This window comes from Aphelocoma coerulescens, unplaced genomic scaffold (genome assembly GCF_041296385.1).
Source record: "Aphelocoma coerulescens isolate FSJ_1873_10779 unplaced genomic scaffold, UR_Acoe_1.0 HiC_scaffold_60, whole genome shotgun sequence".
Classification (NCBI taxonomy): Eukaryota; Metazoa; Chordata; class Aves; order Passeriformes; family Corvidae; genus Aphelocoma; species Aphelocoma coerulescens.
In genome coordinates this window covers 41,378-58,182 of record NW_027183949.1, presented here as the reverse complement: position 1 = coordinate 58,182, position 16,805 = coordinate 41,378, and the positions used below count along the sequence as shown (strand labels likewise).

General features: G+C 54.0%; 1 protein-coding gene across 1 annotated transcript; it reads left to right on the top strand.

Moving 5' to 3' along the window:
• Positions 1-409: 409 nt before the first annotated feature.
• Positions 410-15,035, top strand: LOC138102094 (sodium/potassium-transporting ATPase subunit gamma-like). The gene is made up of 6 exons (XM_068999860.1): positions 410-572; positions 4,748-4,780; positions 8,382-8,456; positions 10,709-10,742; positions 11,064-11,098; positions 14,953-15,035. Exons 1-6 carry the CDS (start codon positions 542-544, stop codon positions 14,970-14,972), a joined length of 228 nt encoding a protein of 75 aa, XP_068855961.1. The 5' UTR covers positions 410-541; the 3' UTR covers positions 14,973-15,035.
• Positions 15,036-16,805: the final 1,770 nt, after the last annotated feature.

Sequence of the window (16,805 nt, the reverse complement as noted above, 5' to 3'; positions counted from 1 at the left end):
GAGCAGATTTGGGGGGATTTTGGGAGATTTGGGGGGATTTTTGGGGATTTTGGGGGATTTTGGGGGATCCGGCGCAGATTTTGGTGCTTTTGGGGGAGATTTTGGGGGATTTGGGGGGATTTTGGGGGGGATTTTTGGGGGTCTCCCCCATCCCCGTCTCAGTGGGCGTGGCCTCCGCGCTGGCCCCGCCCCTTCTGCCGCAGCGCCGCGGCGGGACCCGAACGGTTCCGAAAGCACCCGAACCTCTCCGAACCTTTCCGAACCTTTCCGAACCGAGCAGGTGGAGGGAGGGGGGGGGGGAAAAAGGCGGGGGGGGGGGGAGAGAGAGACCCCGAAAGGACCCGAACGGTTCCGAACGAAGCCGAACCGAACCCGTGAGGGTCGGTGGAAGGGGGGGGGGGAGAGAAGAGCCCCGAAAAGCCCCGAAAAGCCCCGAAAAGCCCCGAAAAGCCCCGAACCGAACCGGGCGAGGCGGGGGTGGGAAGCCGAACCCAGCCCGGAGAGAGCCGAAAGGAGCCGAAAGCAGCCGAAGGGACCCACCATGGCCACCCCCACCGAGCCGGCCATGGGAGGTGAGGGGGGCGGGGGTCCCGGGTGGGTGCTGGGGGGTCCTGGGTGGGTCCTGGGTGGGTTCTGGGTGGTCCCAGGTGGGTTCTGGGTGGGCTCAGGGGGTGCTGGGTGGGTCCTGGGGGGTCATGGGTGGGTTCTGGGTGGGCTCAGGGGGTGCTGGGTGGGTTCTGGGTGGGCTCAGGGTGGTCCTGGGTGGGTCCTGGGTGGGTCCTGGGGGTCCTGGGTGGGTTCTCGGTGGGCTCAGGGTGGTCCTGGGTGGGTGCTGGGGGTCCTGGGGGTCCTGGGTGGGTTCTGGGTGGGCTCAGGGGGTGCTGGGTGGGTCCTGGGGCGTCATGGGTGGGCTCTGGGTGGGCTCAGGGGGTCCTGGGGAGTGTTGGGTGGGTGCTGGGGGGGTCCTGGGTGGGTCCTGGGTGGGTCCTGGGTGGGCTCAGGGGGTCCTGGGGGGTGTTGGGTGGGTGCTGGGGGGGTCCTGGGTGGTCCTGGGTGGGTGCTGGGTGGGCTCAGGGGGTGCTGGCGGTGCCGGGTGGGCTCTGGGTGGGCTCTGGGTGCTGCGGGGTGGGTGCTGGGGGGGCTCTGGGTGGGCTCTGGGTGCTGCGGGGTGGGTGCTGGGGGGGTCCTGGGGGTGCTGCGGAGGCGCTGCGGGGGGCGCTGGGTGGGTTTAGGGGCACGGGGGGGGCTGCAGGGGGTGCGGGGTGGGTGCGGGGTGGGTGCGGGGTGGGTGCCGGTGCAGGGATTCGGGCACGGGTGGGTGCGGGATGGGCGCTGTGGGGTGCTGGGTGCTGCAGGGTGGGTGTAGGATGATTATTGGGGGGCAGGGTGGGTGCCGGTGCAGGGATGTGGGGCACCGGTGGGTGCAGGGTGCTGCAGGATGGGTGCGGGATGGGTGCTGGAGGATTATTGCGGTGCTGCAGGGGGTGCGGGGTGGGTGCAGGTGCAGGGATTCGGGCACGGGTGGGTGCAGGATGGGTGCAGGGGGTGCAGGGTGGGTGCAGGGGGTGCAGGGTGGGTGCCGGTGCAGGGATGTGGGGCACAGGTGGGTGCAGGATGGGTTTAGGGGGATTATTGGGGTGCTGCAGGGGGTGAGGGATGGGTGCCGGTGCAGGGATGTGGGGCACAGGTGGGTGCAGGGTGCGTTCAGGGGGTGCAGGATGGGTTTAGGGGGTGCAGGATGGGTGCCGCTGCAGGGATTTGGGGCACAGGTGGGTGCTGCAGGGGGTGCCGGGTGGTGCTGGGTCCTGCAGGGTGGGTGCAGGGGGTGCAGGGTGGGTGCCGGTGCAGGGATGTGGGGCACAGGTGGGTGCGGGATGGGTGCGGGGTGATTATTGGGGTGCAGGGAGTGCAGGGTGGGTGCCGGTGCAGGGATTCGGGCACGGGTGGGTGCTGCAGGCGGTGCGGGATGGGTGCAGGTGCAGGGATTCGGGCACGGGTGGGTGCGGGATGGGTTTAGGGGGTGCAGGGTGGGTGCAGGGTGGGTGCCGGTGCAGGGATGTGGGGCACGGGTGGGTGCAGGGTGCTGCACGGTGGGTGCGGGATGGGTGCCGGGTGATTATTGGGGTGCAGGGTTGGTGCCAGCGCAGGGATTCGGGCACGGGTGGGTGCTGCAGGGGGTGCAGGGTGGGTTTAGGGGGATTACTGGGGTGCAGGATGGGTGCAGGATGGGTGCCGGGGGTGCAGGGTGGGTGCTGGTGCAGGGATTTGGGGCACAGGTGGGTGCAGGGTGCTGCACGGTGGGTGCAGGGTGGGTGCTGGAGGATTATTGGGGTGCTGCAGGGGGTGCGGGAGGATTATTGGGGTGCTGCAGGGGGTGCGGGGTGGGTGCCGGTGCAGGGATGTGGGGCACGGGTGGGTGCTGCAGGCGGTGCCGGCTGGTGCAGGATGGGTGCAGGGGGATTATTGGGGTGCGGGATGGGTTTAGGGGGTGCGGGATGGGTGCCGGTGCAGGGATTTGGGGCACGGGTGGGTGCGGGATGGGTGCGGGATGGGTTTAGGGGGGTGCAGGATGGGTGCCGGTGCAGGGATGTGGGGCACGGGTGGGTGCGGGATGGGTGCTGGGGGTGCAGGGTGGGTGCAGGGGGTGCAGGATGGGTTTAGGGGGTGCAGGATGGGTTTAGGGGGTGCAGGGTGGGTGCAGGGGGTGCAGGGTGGGTGCCGGTGCAGGGATTCGGGCACGGGTGGGTGCTGCAGGGGGTGCCGGGGGTGCTGGGTCCTGCAGGGTGGGTGCAGGGGGATTATTGGGGTGCAGGATGGGTGCGGGATGGGTTTAGGGGGTGCAGGGTGGGTGCCGGTGGGTGCCGGTGGGTGCAGGGGGTGCAGGGGGTGCAGGGTGGGTGCAGGGGGTGCAGGGGGTGCAGGGTGGGTGCCGGTGCAGGGATGTGGGGCACAGGTGGGTGCGGGATGGGTGCAGAGGGATTATTGGGGTGCAGGGTGGGTGCAGGATGGGTTTAGGGGGTGCAGGGTTGGTGCCGGTGCAGGGATTCGGGCACGGGTGGGTGCTGCAGGGGGTGCGGGGTGGGTGCAGGATGGGTGCCGGGTGATTATTGGGGTGCGGGATGGGTTCAGGGGGTGCAGGGTGGGTGCCGGTGCAGGGATTTGGGGCACAGGTGGGTGCAGGATGGGTGCCGGGGGGTGCTGGGTCCTGCAGGATGGGTGCAGGGGGTGCAGGGTGGGTGCCGGTGCAGGGATGTGGGGCACGGGTGGGTGCAGGGTGCTGCACGGTGGGTGCAGGGTGGGTGCCGGGTGATTATTGGGGTGCAGGGTGGGTGCAGGGTTGGTGCCGGTGCAGGGATTCAGGCACGGGTTGGTGCGGGATGGGTCCCGGGTGGGTGCTGCAGGGGGTGCAGGGTGGGTGCGGGGTGGGTTCAGGGGGTGCAGGGTGGGTGCCGGGTGATTATTGGGGTGCTGCAGGGGGTGCGGGGTGGGTGCAGGGTGGGTTCAGGGGGTGCAGGGTGGGTGCCGGTGCAGGGATTCGGGCACAGGTGGGTGCGGGATGGGCGCTGTGGGGTGCTGGGTGCTGCAGGGTGGGTGTAGGATGATTATTGGGGGGCAGGGTGGGTGCAGGGATTCGGGCACGGGTGGGTGCAGGGGGTGCAGGATGGGTTTAGGGGGTGCAGGGTTGGTGCCGGTGCAGGGATGTGGGGCACGGGTGGGTGCGGGATGGGTGCGGGATGGGCGCTGTGGGGTGCCGGGTGGTGCAGGGGGATTATTGGGGTGCGGGATGGGTTCAGGGGGTGCAGGGTGGGTGCAGGGGGTGCAGGGTGGGTTCAGGGGGTGCAGGGTGGGTGCCGGTGCAGGGATGTGGGGCACGGGTGGGTGCAGGGTGGGCGCTGTGGGGTGCTGGGTGCTGCAGGGTGGGTGCGGGGTGGGCTCAGGGGGTCCTGGGTGGGTCCCGGGTGGGTCCCGGGTGGGTCCCGGGTGGGTCCGGGTGGGTCCTGGGGGTCCCGGGTGGGTCCCGGGTGGGTCCCGGGTGGGTCCGGTGGGTGCTCGGTGGGTGCTGAATAATTCTCGGCTCTCTGAATCCCCCCAAAATGCCCCAAAATGCCCCAAAATGCCCCAAATCCCGAATTCCCCAAAGCCCGGGATGCCCAAAAATGCCCCAAAATGCCCCAAATCCCTCCAAAAATCCCCAAAATGCCCCAAAAATGCCCCAAAAATGCCCCAAAACCCCCCAAAAATGCCCCAAAATGCCCCCAAAATGCCCCCAAAATGCCCCCAAACCCCCCAAAAATGCCCCAAATCCCCCCAAATCTCCCCAAATTCACCCCAATTTCGCCTGAAATTCCCTCAAAATCCCCCCAAAATCCCCCCAAATCCCCCAGAATCCCCCAAAATGCCCCCAAACTCCCAAAAATTCCCCCAAATTCTCCCCCAAATCCCCCAGATTTCCCAAAATCCCCCAAAATTCCCCCAAAACCCCCAAAATACCCCGAAAACCCCCAAAATTCCCCCAAAATCCCCCCAGACCTCCCCAAATTCTCCCAAAATCCCCCCAAAATCCCAATAACTCCCAAAAATTCTCCTCAAAATCCTCCAAAATCCCCCCTGATCCCCCCAAAATCCCCTCAAAATCCTCCCAACTCTCCCAAAAATCCCCCCAAATTTATCCCATATCCCCAAAAATCCCCCAAAATCCCCCAAATTCCCCCCAAATCCCCCAAAATTCCCAATTTTTCCTTTCCAGAGGCTGCGCGGGCCCGGGAGCCGTTCAATTATGGTGAGATTGGGGGAATTTGGGGCATTTTGGGGGGATTTGGGGGATTTTGGGGGGATTTGGGGTAAATTGGGATAAATTGGGGGGGATTTGGGGGAATTTTAGGGGGATTTGGGGTAAATTTGGGGGGGATTTGGGGGAATTTTGAGGGAATTTTTGGGAATTTTGGGGGGATTTTGGGGGGATTTTAGGGGATTTGGGGGGATTTTGATGGGATTTTGGGGGGATTTTGGGGGATTTTGAGGGGAATTTTGGGGAGTTTGGGGAGATTTTGGGGGGATTTTGGGGGATTTGGGGATTTTGGGGGGATTTGGGGGAATTTTAGGGGGGTTTGGGGTAAATTTGGGGGGGATTTGGGGGAATTTTGAGGGAATTTTTGGGAATTTGGGGGGATATTGATGGGATTTTGGGGGGATTTTGGGGGATTTTGAGGGGATTTGGGGGGATTTGGAGGATTTTGGGGGGATTTGGGGTAAATTGGGATAAATTGGGGGGATTTTTGGGAATTTTAAGGGAATTTTTGGGTATTTTGGGGGGGATATTGATGGGATTTTGGGGGGATTTTGGGGAGATTGTGGGGGATTTTGGGGGAATTGGGGGGGGTTGGGGGGGCTTGGGGGGATTTTGGGGGATTTTGGGGGATTTTGAGGGGAATTTTGGGAATTTGGGAGGATTGGGGGGGGTTGAGGGGATTTTGGGGGATTTGGGGGGAATTTTGGGGAATTTTGGGGAAATTTTGGGTGGATTTGAGGGGATTTGGGGAATTTGGGGAGATTTTGGGGGGATTTGGGGGGGATTTGGGGGATTTTAGGGGATTTGGGGGGATTTGGGATAAATTGGGGGGGTTTTTGGGGGATTTTTGGAGGGATTTGGGGAATTTTGAGGGAATTTTTGGGAATTTGGGGGGATATTGATGGGATTTTGGGGGGATTTTGGGGAATTTGGGGCATTTGGGCGGATTTTAGGGGAATTTGGGGAGGTTGGGGGGATTTGGGGGGATTTTGGGGGATTTTGGGGGGATTTTGGGCAATTTGGGGAGATTTTGGGGGGATTTGGGGGGATTTGGGGTAAATTGGGATAAATTGGGGGGGATTTGGGGGAATTTTTGGGAATTTTGGAGGATTTGGGGGATTCTGGGGAGATTTGAGGTAAATTTGGGGGGATTCGGGGGAATTTGGGGGGGATTTTGAGGGAATTTCAGGGGATTTTGGAGGGATTTGGGGTGAATTTGGGGGGATTATTGGGAATATTGGGGAGATTTGGGAAGATCTGGGGGGAATTTGGGGGAAATTTGGGGAGGTTTGGGGGATTTGGGGGGATTTGGGGGGATTTTAGGGGGGAGCCAGGGAGGGAATTTGGGATTTGGGGGGAATTTGGGGGAATTCGGGGGGTCCTGGGGAGGTTTTGGGGGGGCGGGGAGTTCATTTTTGGGGTGATTTTGGGGGGTTTTGGGGGCGGTTTTGGGATCTTGTGTGGATTTTGAGTGAATTTTTGGGGATTTTGGGGCATTTTGGGGGGAATTTGGGGAGGTTTGGGGGATTTGGGGGAGATTTGGGGTAAATTTTGGGGAATTTTGGGGGATTCTGGGGAGTTTTGGGATCATTTGGGGGGATTTTGCGGAGGTTTTGGGTGAAATTTTGGGGTTTTTGGGTGGAATTTTGGGTGAATTTTTGGGTTATGGGGGAAATTTTGGGGGATTTTGGGGATCCCGGGGGTTTTGGGGGCCGGGGGTTCATTTTTGGGGTGATTTGGGGGGGCTTGGGGTTCATTTTTGGAGGATTTGGGTTGATTTCTGTGGGATTTGGAGGCGATTTTGGGGTGAATTTTGGGGTTTTGGGGGGAATTTTGGGGGATTTGGGTTCATTTTGTGGGATTTTGGAGTGGTTTGGGGTGAAATTTTGGGGATTTTGGGGCATTTTGGGGTGAATTTGGAGGATTTGAGGGAGATTTGGGGTAAATTTGGGGGGATTTTGGGGGGCTTGGGGTTGATTTTGGGGAGTTTTGGGTTCATTTTGGGGCATTTTGGGGTGGTTTGGGGTGAAATTTTGGGGGATTTTGGGGGAATTTTGGGTGAATTTTGGGGGATTTGGGGGATCCCGGGGGTTTTGGGGGCCGGGAGTTCATTTTTGGGGGGATTTTGGGCGGTTTTGGGTTCATTTTTGGAGGATTCGGGGGCGGTTTGGGGTGAATTTTGCGGTTTTTGGGGATTTCTGGGTGAAATTTTGGGGTTTTTGGGGAACTTTTGGGATAATTTGGGGGGGTTTGGGGGTCCCAGGGGGGATCTGGGGGCGGGGGTTCATTTTTGGGGTGATTTTGGGGCATTTTGGGTGGATTTTAGGAGGATTTGGGTTCATTTTGGGGGATTTGGGGCTGATTTTGGGTGAATTTGGGGGAAATTTGGGGGGTTTGGGGTGAAATTTTGGGGGATTTTGGGGTTCCCGGGGGTTTTGGGGGGCGGGGAGTTCATTTTTGGGGGGATTTGGGGGATTTTTGGGGCGGTTTTGGGATCCTGTGGGGATTTTGAGTGAATTTTTGGGGAATTTGGGGAGGTTTGGGGGATTTGGGGGGAATTTGGGGGGAATTTGGGGAGGTTTGGGGGATTTGGGGGAATTTTGGGGTGAATTTTGGGGAATTTGGGGGAGATTTGGGGGATTTTGGGGAGTTTTGGGTTCATTTTGGGTTCATTTTGGGGTGGTTTGGGGTGAAATTTTGGGATTTTCGGGCGAATTTTGGGTGAATTTTTGGGTTTGGGGTGAAATTTTGGGGGATTTTGGGGATCCCGGGGGTTTTGGGGGCCGGGGGTTCATTTTTGGGGTGATTTTGGGGGGTTTGGGGTTCATTTTGGGAGGATTTGGGTTGATTTCTGTGGGATTTGGAGGCGATTTTGGGGTGAATTTTGGGGTTTTGGGGGGAATTCTGGGGTTTGGGGGGAATTTTGGGGAGTTTTGGGTTCATTTTGTGGGATTTTGGAGTGGTTTTGGGTGAAATTTTGGGGATTTTGGGGCATTTTGGGGTGACTTTGGAGGATTTGGGGGAGATTTGGGGTAAATTTGGGGGGATTTTGGGGGGCTTGGGGTTGATTTTGGGGAGTTTTGGGTTCATTTTGGGGCATTTTGGGGTGGTTTGGGGTGAAATTTTGGGGGATTTTGGGGAATTTTGGGGGATTTGGGGGATCCCGGGGGTTTTGGGGGCCGGGAGTTCATTTTTGGGGGGATTTTGGGTGGTTTTGGGTTCATTTTTGGAGGATTCGGGGGCGGTTTGGGGTGAATTTTGCGGTTTTGGGGGATTTCTGGGTGAAATTTTGGGGTTTTTGGGGAACTTTTGGGATAATTTGGGGGGGTTTGGGGGTCCCAGGGGGGATCTGGGGGCGGGGGTTCATTTTTGGGGTGATTTTGGGGCATTTTGGGTGGATTTTAGGAGGATTTGGGTTCGTTTTGGGGGATTTGGGGCTGATTTTGGGTGAATTTGGGGGAAATTTTGGGGGTTTTGGGGGGAATTTTGGGGGGGTTTGGGGTTCCCGGGGGTTTTGGGGGGCGGGGAGTTGATTTTTGGGGTGATTTTGGGCGGTTTTGGGTTGATTTGGGGGCTTTTTGGGGGTGCCCAGATTACGAATCGCTGCGGTTGGCGGGGCTGATCCTGAGCATCGTCATGTTCGTGCTGGGGGTGCTCATCGCCCTCAGTGAGTGACCCCAAAATCCCCCGGATTTACCCCAAAATTTACCCCAAAATCCCCCGAATTTACCCCAAAATTTACCCCAAAATTTACCCCAAAATTTACCCCAAAATTTACCCCAAAATCCCCCAAAATTTACCCCAAAATCCCCCAGAATTTACCCCAAAATCCCCCAGAATTTACCCCAAAATTTACCCCAAAATTTACCCCAAAAATCCCCCAAAATCCCCCGAATTTACCCCAAAATTTACCCCAAAATCCCCCAAATTTACCCCAGAAATCCCCCAGAATTTACCCCCAAATTTACCCCAAAATCCCCCAAAATTTACCCCAAAATCCCCCAAAATTTACCCCCAAATTCCCCAAAATTAATGCCAAAATCCCCCGAAATCCCCCCAAAATTTACCCCAAAATTTACCCAAAATCTCCCAAAATTTACCCCAAAATTTACCCCAAATCCCCTAAAATTTACCCCAAAATTTATCCCAAAATCCCCCAGAATTTCCCCCAAATTCCCCCAGAATTTACCCCAAAATTTACCCCAAAAATCCCCCAAATTTACCCCAAAATTTACCCCAAAAATCCCCCAAAATTTACCCCCAAATTCCCCAAAATTAATGCCAAAATCCCCCGAAATCCCCCCAAAATTTACCCCAAAATTTACCCAAAATCCCCCAAAATTTTCCCCAAAATTTACCCCAAAAATCCCCCAAAATTTACCCCAAAATCTCCCAAAATTTGCCCCAAAACCCCCCAAAATTTACCCCAAAAATCCCCCGAAATCCCCCAAAATTTACCCCAAAATCCCCCAGAATTTACCCAAAATTTACCCCAAAATGCCCCCAAAACTGACCCCAAAATTTACCCCAAATTCTCCCAAAATTTACCCCAAAATCCCCCCCCAGGACCCCAAAATCCCCCAAAATCTCCCCAACTCCCCCCAAAATCCCCCAAATTCCCCCAAATTTCCCCCAAATCCCCCCCAAAATCCCCCTGAAATTCCTCAAATCCCCCCAAATTTCCCCCAAAATCCCCCCAAAATTTCCCCAAATTCCCCCAAATTCCCCAAATCCCCCCCAGCACCCCAAAAACCTCCCCCGAACCCTTCCCGGCCCCCCAAAAAAATCCCGACCCCCAAAACCTCCCCAAATTCCCCCAAAATTTCTCCAAAATCCCCCAAAATTCCTTCAAAATCTCCCCAAATCCCCCCAAAATTCCCCCAAATCCCCCCAAATTTCCCCCAAATTTCCCCAAATTCCCCCCAAAATCCCCCCAAATCCCCCAACCCCCCCCCAAAATTCCCCCAATCCCCCCCAGGACTCCCAAAATCTCCCCCAAAACTCCCAAATTTCCTCCAATCCCCCCCAAACCTCCCCAGGACCCCCCCAAATTCACCCCAAAATCTCCCCCAAAAAACCCAAAATTGCCGAAATTCCTCCCAAATTCCCTCGAACCCCCCCCCAAAACCCCCAAAATCCCCAAAATGCCTCAAATTCTCCCAAAATCCCCCCCAAAAACCCCAAAATTCCTCCAAACTCCTCAAATTCGCCCCAAAATTCCCCCAAAATCCCCCCAGAAACCCCCAAATCCTCCCAAAATTCCCCCAAATCCCCAAATTCTTCCGAAATCCCCTGAAATCCTCCCAAAACCCCCCAAATTCCTCCAATTACCCCCCTAAATCCCCCCAAATTCCTCCCAAATTCCCCAAAATTCCCCCAAAAAATCTCCAAATCCTCCCACATCTATCAAAAATCCCCCAAAATCCCCCAAATTTCCCCCAAATCCCCCAAAATTCCCCCCAAATCCCCTGAAATTCTCCCAAAATCCCCCCAAATTTCCCCCAAAATCCCCCAAATCCCCCCAAAATCTCCCCAAATTTCCCCAAATCCCCCCAAAATCTCCCCAAATCCCCACAAACCCCCCCAAAATCCCCCCAAAATCCCCCAAATCCCCCCCAAAATCCCCCAAATCCCTCAAATCCCCCCAAAATCCCCCAAATCCCCCAAAATCCCCCCAAAATCCCCCCCAAAATCCCCCAAATCCCCCCAAAATCTCCCAAACTCCCCCCAAAATCTCCCCCAAAATCCCCCCAAATTTCCCCAAATCCCCCCAAAATCTCCCCAAATCCCCACAAACCCCCCCCAAAATCCCCCCAAAATCCCTGCTCGGGGCCCCAAAATCCCCCAAATCCCCCCCAAATCCCCCCAAACTCCCCCCAAAATCCCCCAAATTCCCCCCAAATTTCTCTCCCCCCCCAGGTAAGAAGTTCAAGTGCAAAAAGGCCGAGCCCAGGTGAGACCCCTCCCCCACCCCCCCCAAAAAAAAATTTGGGGACCCCCCCGGGACCCTCCCCCACCTTTGGGACCCCCCCAAAATTTGGGGACCCCCCCCCCAAAAAAAAAAAAATTGGGGACCCCCCCAGAGCCCCCCAAATTTTGGGACTCCCCCTTAAAATTTGGGGGTCCCCCCCAAAAGCCCCGAAAGCCCCAAATTTGGGAGTCCCGGACCCCCAAAAAAATTTGGGGACCCCCCTGGGACTCCCTCCCCCCCCCCTTTTTGGGGTCCCCAAATTTTGGGGTCCCCCCTGACCCCTCCCCCCCCCCCTTCCCGCAGCCCCCCGGACCCGCGGCAGCCGGCGAAGAGCCCCGGTAGGGGGGGAGGGGATTTGGGGGGGTTTGGGGGAATTTGGGGGATTTTGGGGGATTTGGGGGAATTTTGGGGGATTTGGGGGGGGTTGGGGGGGATTTGGGGGGGATTTTGGGGGGGTTTGGGGGGAGTTTGGGGGATTTTGGGGGAATTTGGGGGGATTTTGGGGGGATTTAGGGGGATTTGGGGGGATTTTGGGAGATTTAGGGGGATTTGGGGGGGATTTGGGGGGATTTTGGGGGATTTGGGGGAATTTTGGGGAGTTTTGGGGGGAATTTGGGGGGATTTGGGGGGATTTTGGGGGATTTTGGGGGGATTTGGGGGGATTTTGGGGGGATTTTGGGGGGATTTGGGGGGAGTTTGGGGGAGTTTGGGGGCAATTTGGGAGATTTAGGGGGATTTGGGGGGGATTTGAGGGATTTTGGGGGATTTTGGGGGGATTTGGGAGCATTTTGTGGAATTTTGGGAGATTTTGGGAGATTTTGGGGGGATTTGGGGGATTTTGGGAGATTTTGGGGGGATTTGGGGGGAATTTGGGGGTTTTTGGGGGATTTTGGGGAATTTTGGGGGGATTTTGAGGGGATTTGGGGGGATTTGGGGGATTTTGGGAGATTTTGAGGAATTTTGGGGGGGAGTGGGTGGGAAATTTGGGGGATTTGGGGGAATTTTTCGGGGATTTTGGGGGATTTGGGGGAATTTTGGGGAGATTTTGGGAGGTTTGGGGGGATTTTGGGGGGGATTTGGGGGAATTTTAGAAGGATTTGGGGGGATTTTGGGAGGATTTGGGGGGGATTTGGGGAATTTGGGGGGAAATTTGAGTAATTTTGGGTTTTTTTGGGAGGATTTGCTGCGGTTTTGGGGGGGTTGGAGGGAATTTGGGGGGAATTTGAGGAATTTTGGGGGTTTTTGAGAGGATTTGGGGGGAATTTGGGGGGATTTGGGGAGGTTTTGGGGGATTTGAGAAGAGATTTGGGGAATTTGGGGGGGATTTGGGGCGAATTTGAGGATTTTGGGGTTTTTTGGGGGGATTTGGGGGGAATTTGGGGAATTTTTGGGGAGGTTTTGGGGGATTTGAGAAGGGATTTGGGGGAATTTGAGGATTTGGGGGATTTTTTGGGAGGATTTGGGGGGATTTTGGGGGGCTTGGAGGGAATTTGGGGGGAATTTCGGGGTTTTGGGGGGAATTTCGGGGGAAATTGGGTTTTTTGGGGGAGGATTTGGGGGAATTTCGGGGAATTTGGGCGATTTTGGGGAGTTTTGGGGGTTTAGGGGGAATTTGGGGAGGATTTGGGGGGGCTTTGAGAGGGGATTTGGGGAATTTCGGGGCGAATTTGAGGGGTTTTGGGGAATTTTGGGGGTTTTGGGGGGATTTTGGGCTTTTGGGGGTTTTTTGGGGGAGGTTTTGGGGAGGTTTTGGGGGATTTTGGGGGGGAATTGGAGGAATTTTGGGGTTTTTTGGGAGGATTTCGGGGGATTTGGGGGGAATTCGGGGATTTGGGGGAATTTTCGGGGGATTTGGGGGTTTCTGGGGGGATTTTGGGGCGAATTTGAGGAGTTTGGAGGAATGTTGGGGTTTTTGGGGGGGATTTTGGGAGAATTTGAGGAATTTTGGGCATTTTGGGGGTTTGGGGGGGGGGTTCGAGGGAATTTGGGAGGAATTTCGGCAATTTTGGGTTTTTTGGGGGAGATTTTGGGGTGAATTTGGGGGGGTCCTGGGGAGGTTTGGGGGGGATTGGAGGAAATTTGGGAGTTTTGGGGGAGATTTTGGGAGTCCTGGGGGAGATTTGGGGGAATTTGGGGGAATTTTGAGGTTTTTGGGGGGAATTTTTGGGAATTTTGGAGTGATTTGGGGGATTTTGGGGGGATTTTGGGAGGATTTGGGGGGATTTTGGGGGGAATTTGGGGGGCATTTGAGGAATTTTGGGGTTTTTGAGAGGATTTGGGGGGAATTTGGGGGGATTTGGGGAATTTTTCGGGAGGTTTTGGGGGATTTGAGAAGGGATTTGGGGAATTTTGGGGGGATTTGGGGGAATTTGAGGATTTTGGGGCTTTTTGGGGAGGATTTGGGGGGATTTGGGGGGGCTTGGAGGGAATTTTGGGGGGATTTGGGGGATTTTGGGGAATTTCGGGAGGAACTGGAGGAATTTTGGGGTTTTTTTGGGAGGATTTCAGGGGATTTTGGGGGAATTTTGGGGTTTGGGGGGGATTTGGAGGAATTTGGGGTTTTGGGGGAATTTGGGCGGAATTTGGGGAAGGTTTGGGGGGATTTTGGGGGAATTTTGGGGGGAATTGGGGCATTTTTGGGGAGGTTTTGGGGGAATTTCAGGGAATTTGGGCGATTTTGGGGAGTTTTGGGGGATTTGGGGGGAATTTCGGGGTTTTTGGGAGGGATTTGGAGGAATTTGGGGGAAATTGAGGGGATTTTGGGGGGATTTTTGGGGGGGGAATTTTGGGGCCATCCGGGGTTGGGGCGGAGAGAAAAAATCTGGGAAAAATCCGGGAAAATTCGGGAAAAATCCAGAAAAAAAATCGAGAAAATTCCAAGGAAAAACCCGGAAAAAAACCGAGAAAAATCCGGAAAAAAATCGGGAAAAATCCGGGAAAATTCAGGAAAAATCCGGGAAAAACCCGGGAAAAAAATTGGGAAAAATCCGAGAAAAAATCCCGGAAAAATCCGAGAAAAATCTGGGAAAAATCGGGAAAAAACCCGGAAAAAATCCAGGAAAAATCCCGGAAAGATCCAAGAAAAATCCAGAAAAAAACCGGAAAAATCCGAGAAAAAAACCGAGAAAAACCCGGGAAAAATCTGAGAAAAATCCGGAAAAAATCCGGGAAAATTCGGGAAAAATCTCGGAAAAATTCAGGAAAATTCCGGAAAAAATCCGGGAAAAAAATCCGGAAAAATTCAGAAAAAATCCGGAAAAAATCCAGGAAAAATCCTGGAAAATTCCGAGAAAAATCCCGAAAAAAAACCGAGAAAAATCCAGGAAAAATTCCGGGAAAAATCCGGAAAAAAACGGGAAAAAATCCGAGAAAATCCGGGAAAATTCAGGAAAAATCCGGAAAAAATCCAGGAAAAATCCGAGAAAAATCCGAGAAAAACCCGGGAAAAATCCGGAAAAAAATCGGGAAAAATCCGGGAAAATTCAGGAAAAATCCCTAAAAAATCCGGGAAAAATCCGAGAAATTTCTGAGGAAAAATACGAGAAAACCCGACAAAAATTCGGGAAAAATCCGGAAAAAAAACGGGAAAAAATCCGAGAAAATCCGGGAAAATTCAGGATAAATCCGGAAAAAATCCAGGAAAAATCCGAGAAAAATCCGAGAAAAACCCGGGAAAAATCCGGAAAAAAATCGGGAAAAATCTGGGAAAATTCAGGAAAAATCCGTAAAAAATCCGGGAAAAATCCGAGAAATTTCTGAGGAAAAATCCGGGAAAAATCCGAGAAAAATTCCGGGAAAAATCCGAGAAAAATTCCAGAAAAAATCCGAGAAAAATCTGGGAAAAATCCGAGAAAAACCCGAGAAAAACCCGACAAAAATTCAGGAAATATCCGGAAAAATTCAGGAAAAATCCGAAAAAAATCCAAAAAAAATCCGAAAAAAATCTGGGAAAAATCCGAGAAAAAACCCGGAAAATTCTGAGAAAAATCCGGGAAAATTCCGGGAAAATTCCAGAAAAAATCCGAGAAAAATCCGGAAAAAATTCAGGAAAACCCCGCGAAAATTTTCCCGCCAAATTTCCCAGACCCGCCCCCGATTTTTTTTCTTTCTTTCTTTATTTTTTGGGGGGAGGGGGAGGAATTTTTGGGGCCCCCCCCCCTCTGATTTCCTCCCCTCCCCCCCCCTCCCGCAGCCCCCGCGGCCTCGGCGTAGCCCCGCCCACTTCCGGGATGAAGCCCCGCCCACTTCCGGGATGAAGCCCCGCCCACTTCCGGGCTAAGCCCCGCCCCCCGTGCATGGACCCCGCCCCCAGGGGGGAGAATTTGGGGTTCCCCCTCCCCCGCACGGAGCCAAGGACCCCCCAAAAAACCCCAAAAAACCCCAAAAAACCCCCAAAATCCCCAATTTTGGGGCCCCTCTGAACCCCCCCCCAAAAAAATTTGGGGACCCCCCCCCCCCTCCCCCCACTGAAGCACTCGGGACCCCCCCCCCCCCAAAACAATTTGGGGTGACCCCCCCCAAAAAAAGCACTTTGGCACCTGAGGAGCCCCCAAAAATCAGGGACCCCCCCCCCCAGCCCCCACCCCCCAAAAAATTTGGGGATTCCACCCCAAAAGACGCCAAAAATTTGGGGAACCCCCCCCCAAAAAAAAGTTCAGGGATCCCCCACCCCAAAAAATTTTGGGGAACCCCCCCTCCCACCACCCCCCTCCCCCCAAACCCGCGCGGGAGCCCCTCCAAAAAATCCCGAAAAATCCTAAAAAAATTCCCAAAAAATTCCCCCCAAAATTCCAAAAAGTCTCAAAAAAATTCCCCCAAAAATTCCCCAAAAAATCCCCAAAAATCCAAAAAAAAAAAAAAAAACCAAAAATTCCCAAGAAAAGTCCCAAAAATCCCCCAAAAAATCCCAAAAATCCCCAAAAAAATCCCCCCCAAAAAACCCCAAAAAATCCCAAAAAAATTCTCAAAAATTTCCCAAAAAATCCCCCAAAAAGCCCTCAAAATTCCCCCCAAAAATACCCAAAAAAATCCCCCAAAAATTCCCAAAAAATCCCCCAAAACAGTCAAAAAAGTCCCCCCAAAAATTCCCTAAAATTCCCAAAAAATCCCCCCAAAAATCCCCAAAAAATGCCCAAAAACTCCCAAAAATCCCAAAAAATTCCCAAAAAAATCCCCCCCAAATCCCCCAAAAATCTAAAAACATTCCCAAAAGAATCCAAAAAAATCCCCAAAAAATCCCCCCCAAAATCCCCCAAAAATTCCCCAAAATATCCTTAAAAAATCCCCCAAAATCCCAAAAAGTCTCAAAAAAATTCCCCCAAAAAATCCGTAAAAATCCCAAAAAAATTCCCGAAAAAAATCCCCCCAAAAATTCTAAAAAAATTCCCAAAAGAATCCAAAAAAATCCCCAAAAAAACTTCCAAAAATCCCCAAAAAATTCCCCAAAATACTCCCCCAAAAATTCCAAAAAATTCCCCAAAAAATCCTCCAAAAAATCCCCAAAAATTCCCAAAAAATCCTTAAAAATCCCCTAAAAATCCCAAAAAAATCCCAAAAAGTCTCAAAAAAATTCCCCAAAAAAATCCGTAAAAATCCCCCCAAAATTCCCCCAAAATCCCCCAAAAAATCCCCAAAAAATCCCAAAAATCCCCAAAAAAACCCAAAAAATTCCCCAAAAAATCCCCAAAAATTCAAAAAAAATCCTCAAAAAATCAAAAAAAAATCCCCAAAAAATCCCAAAAAATTGGGGGGGGGGGGAGGGGGCGGTTTTGGGTTCTCCCAAATTTTGGGGTCCCCCCTCCCCTCCCCCCCCCCCCCCCCCCCCCGCGGATTTTGGGGCCCCCCCCGCGCTGAAATAAAGGCGAGGTTTGGGTACGGCCGCTGGGGGGCGCTGTTGGCGTGGCGACTTCTTCCGGAAATCCCCAAAATTCCCCAAATTCCAACCCCGGGAGCCCCAAATTCCCCAAAATTCCCAAAATTCCAACCTCGGGAGCCCCAAATTCCCAAAATTCCCCAAAATTCCAAGCCCAGGACCCCAAAGTTCCC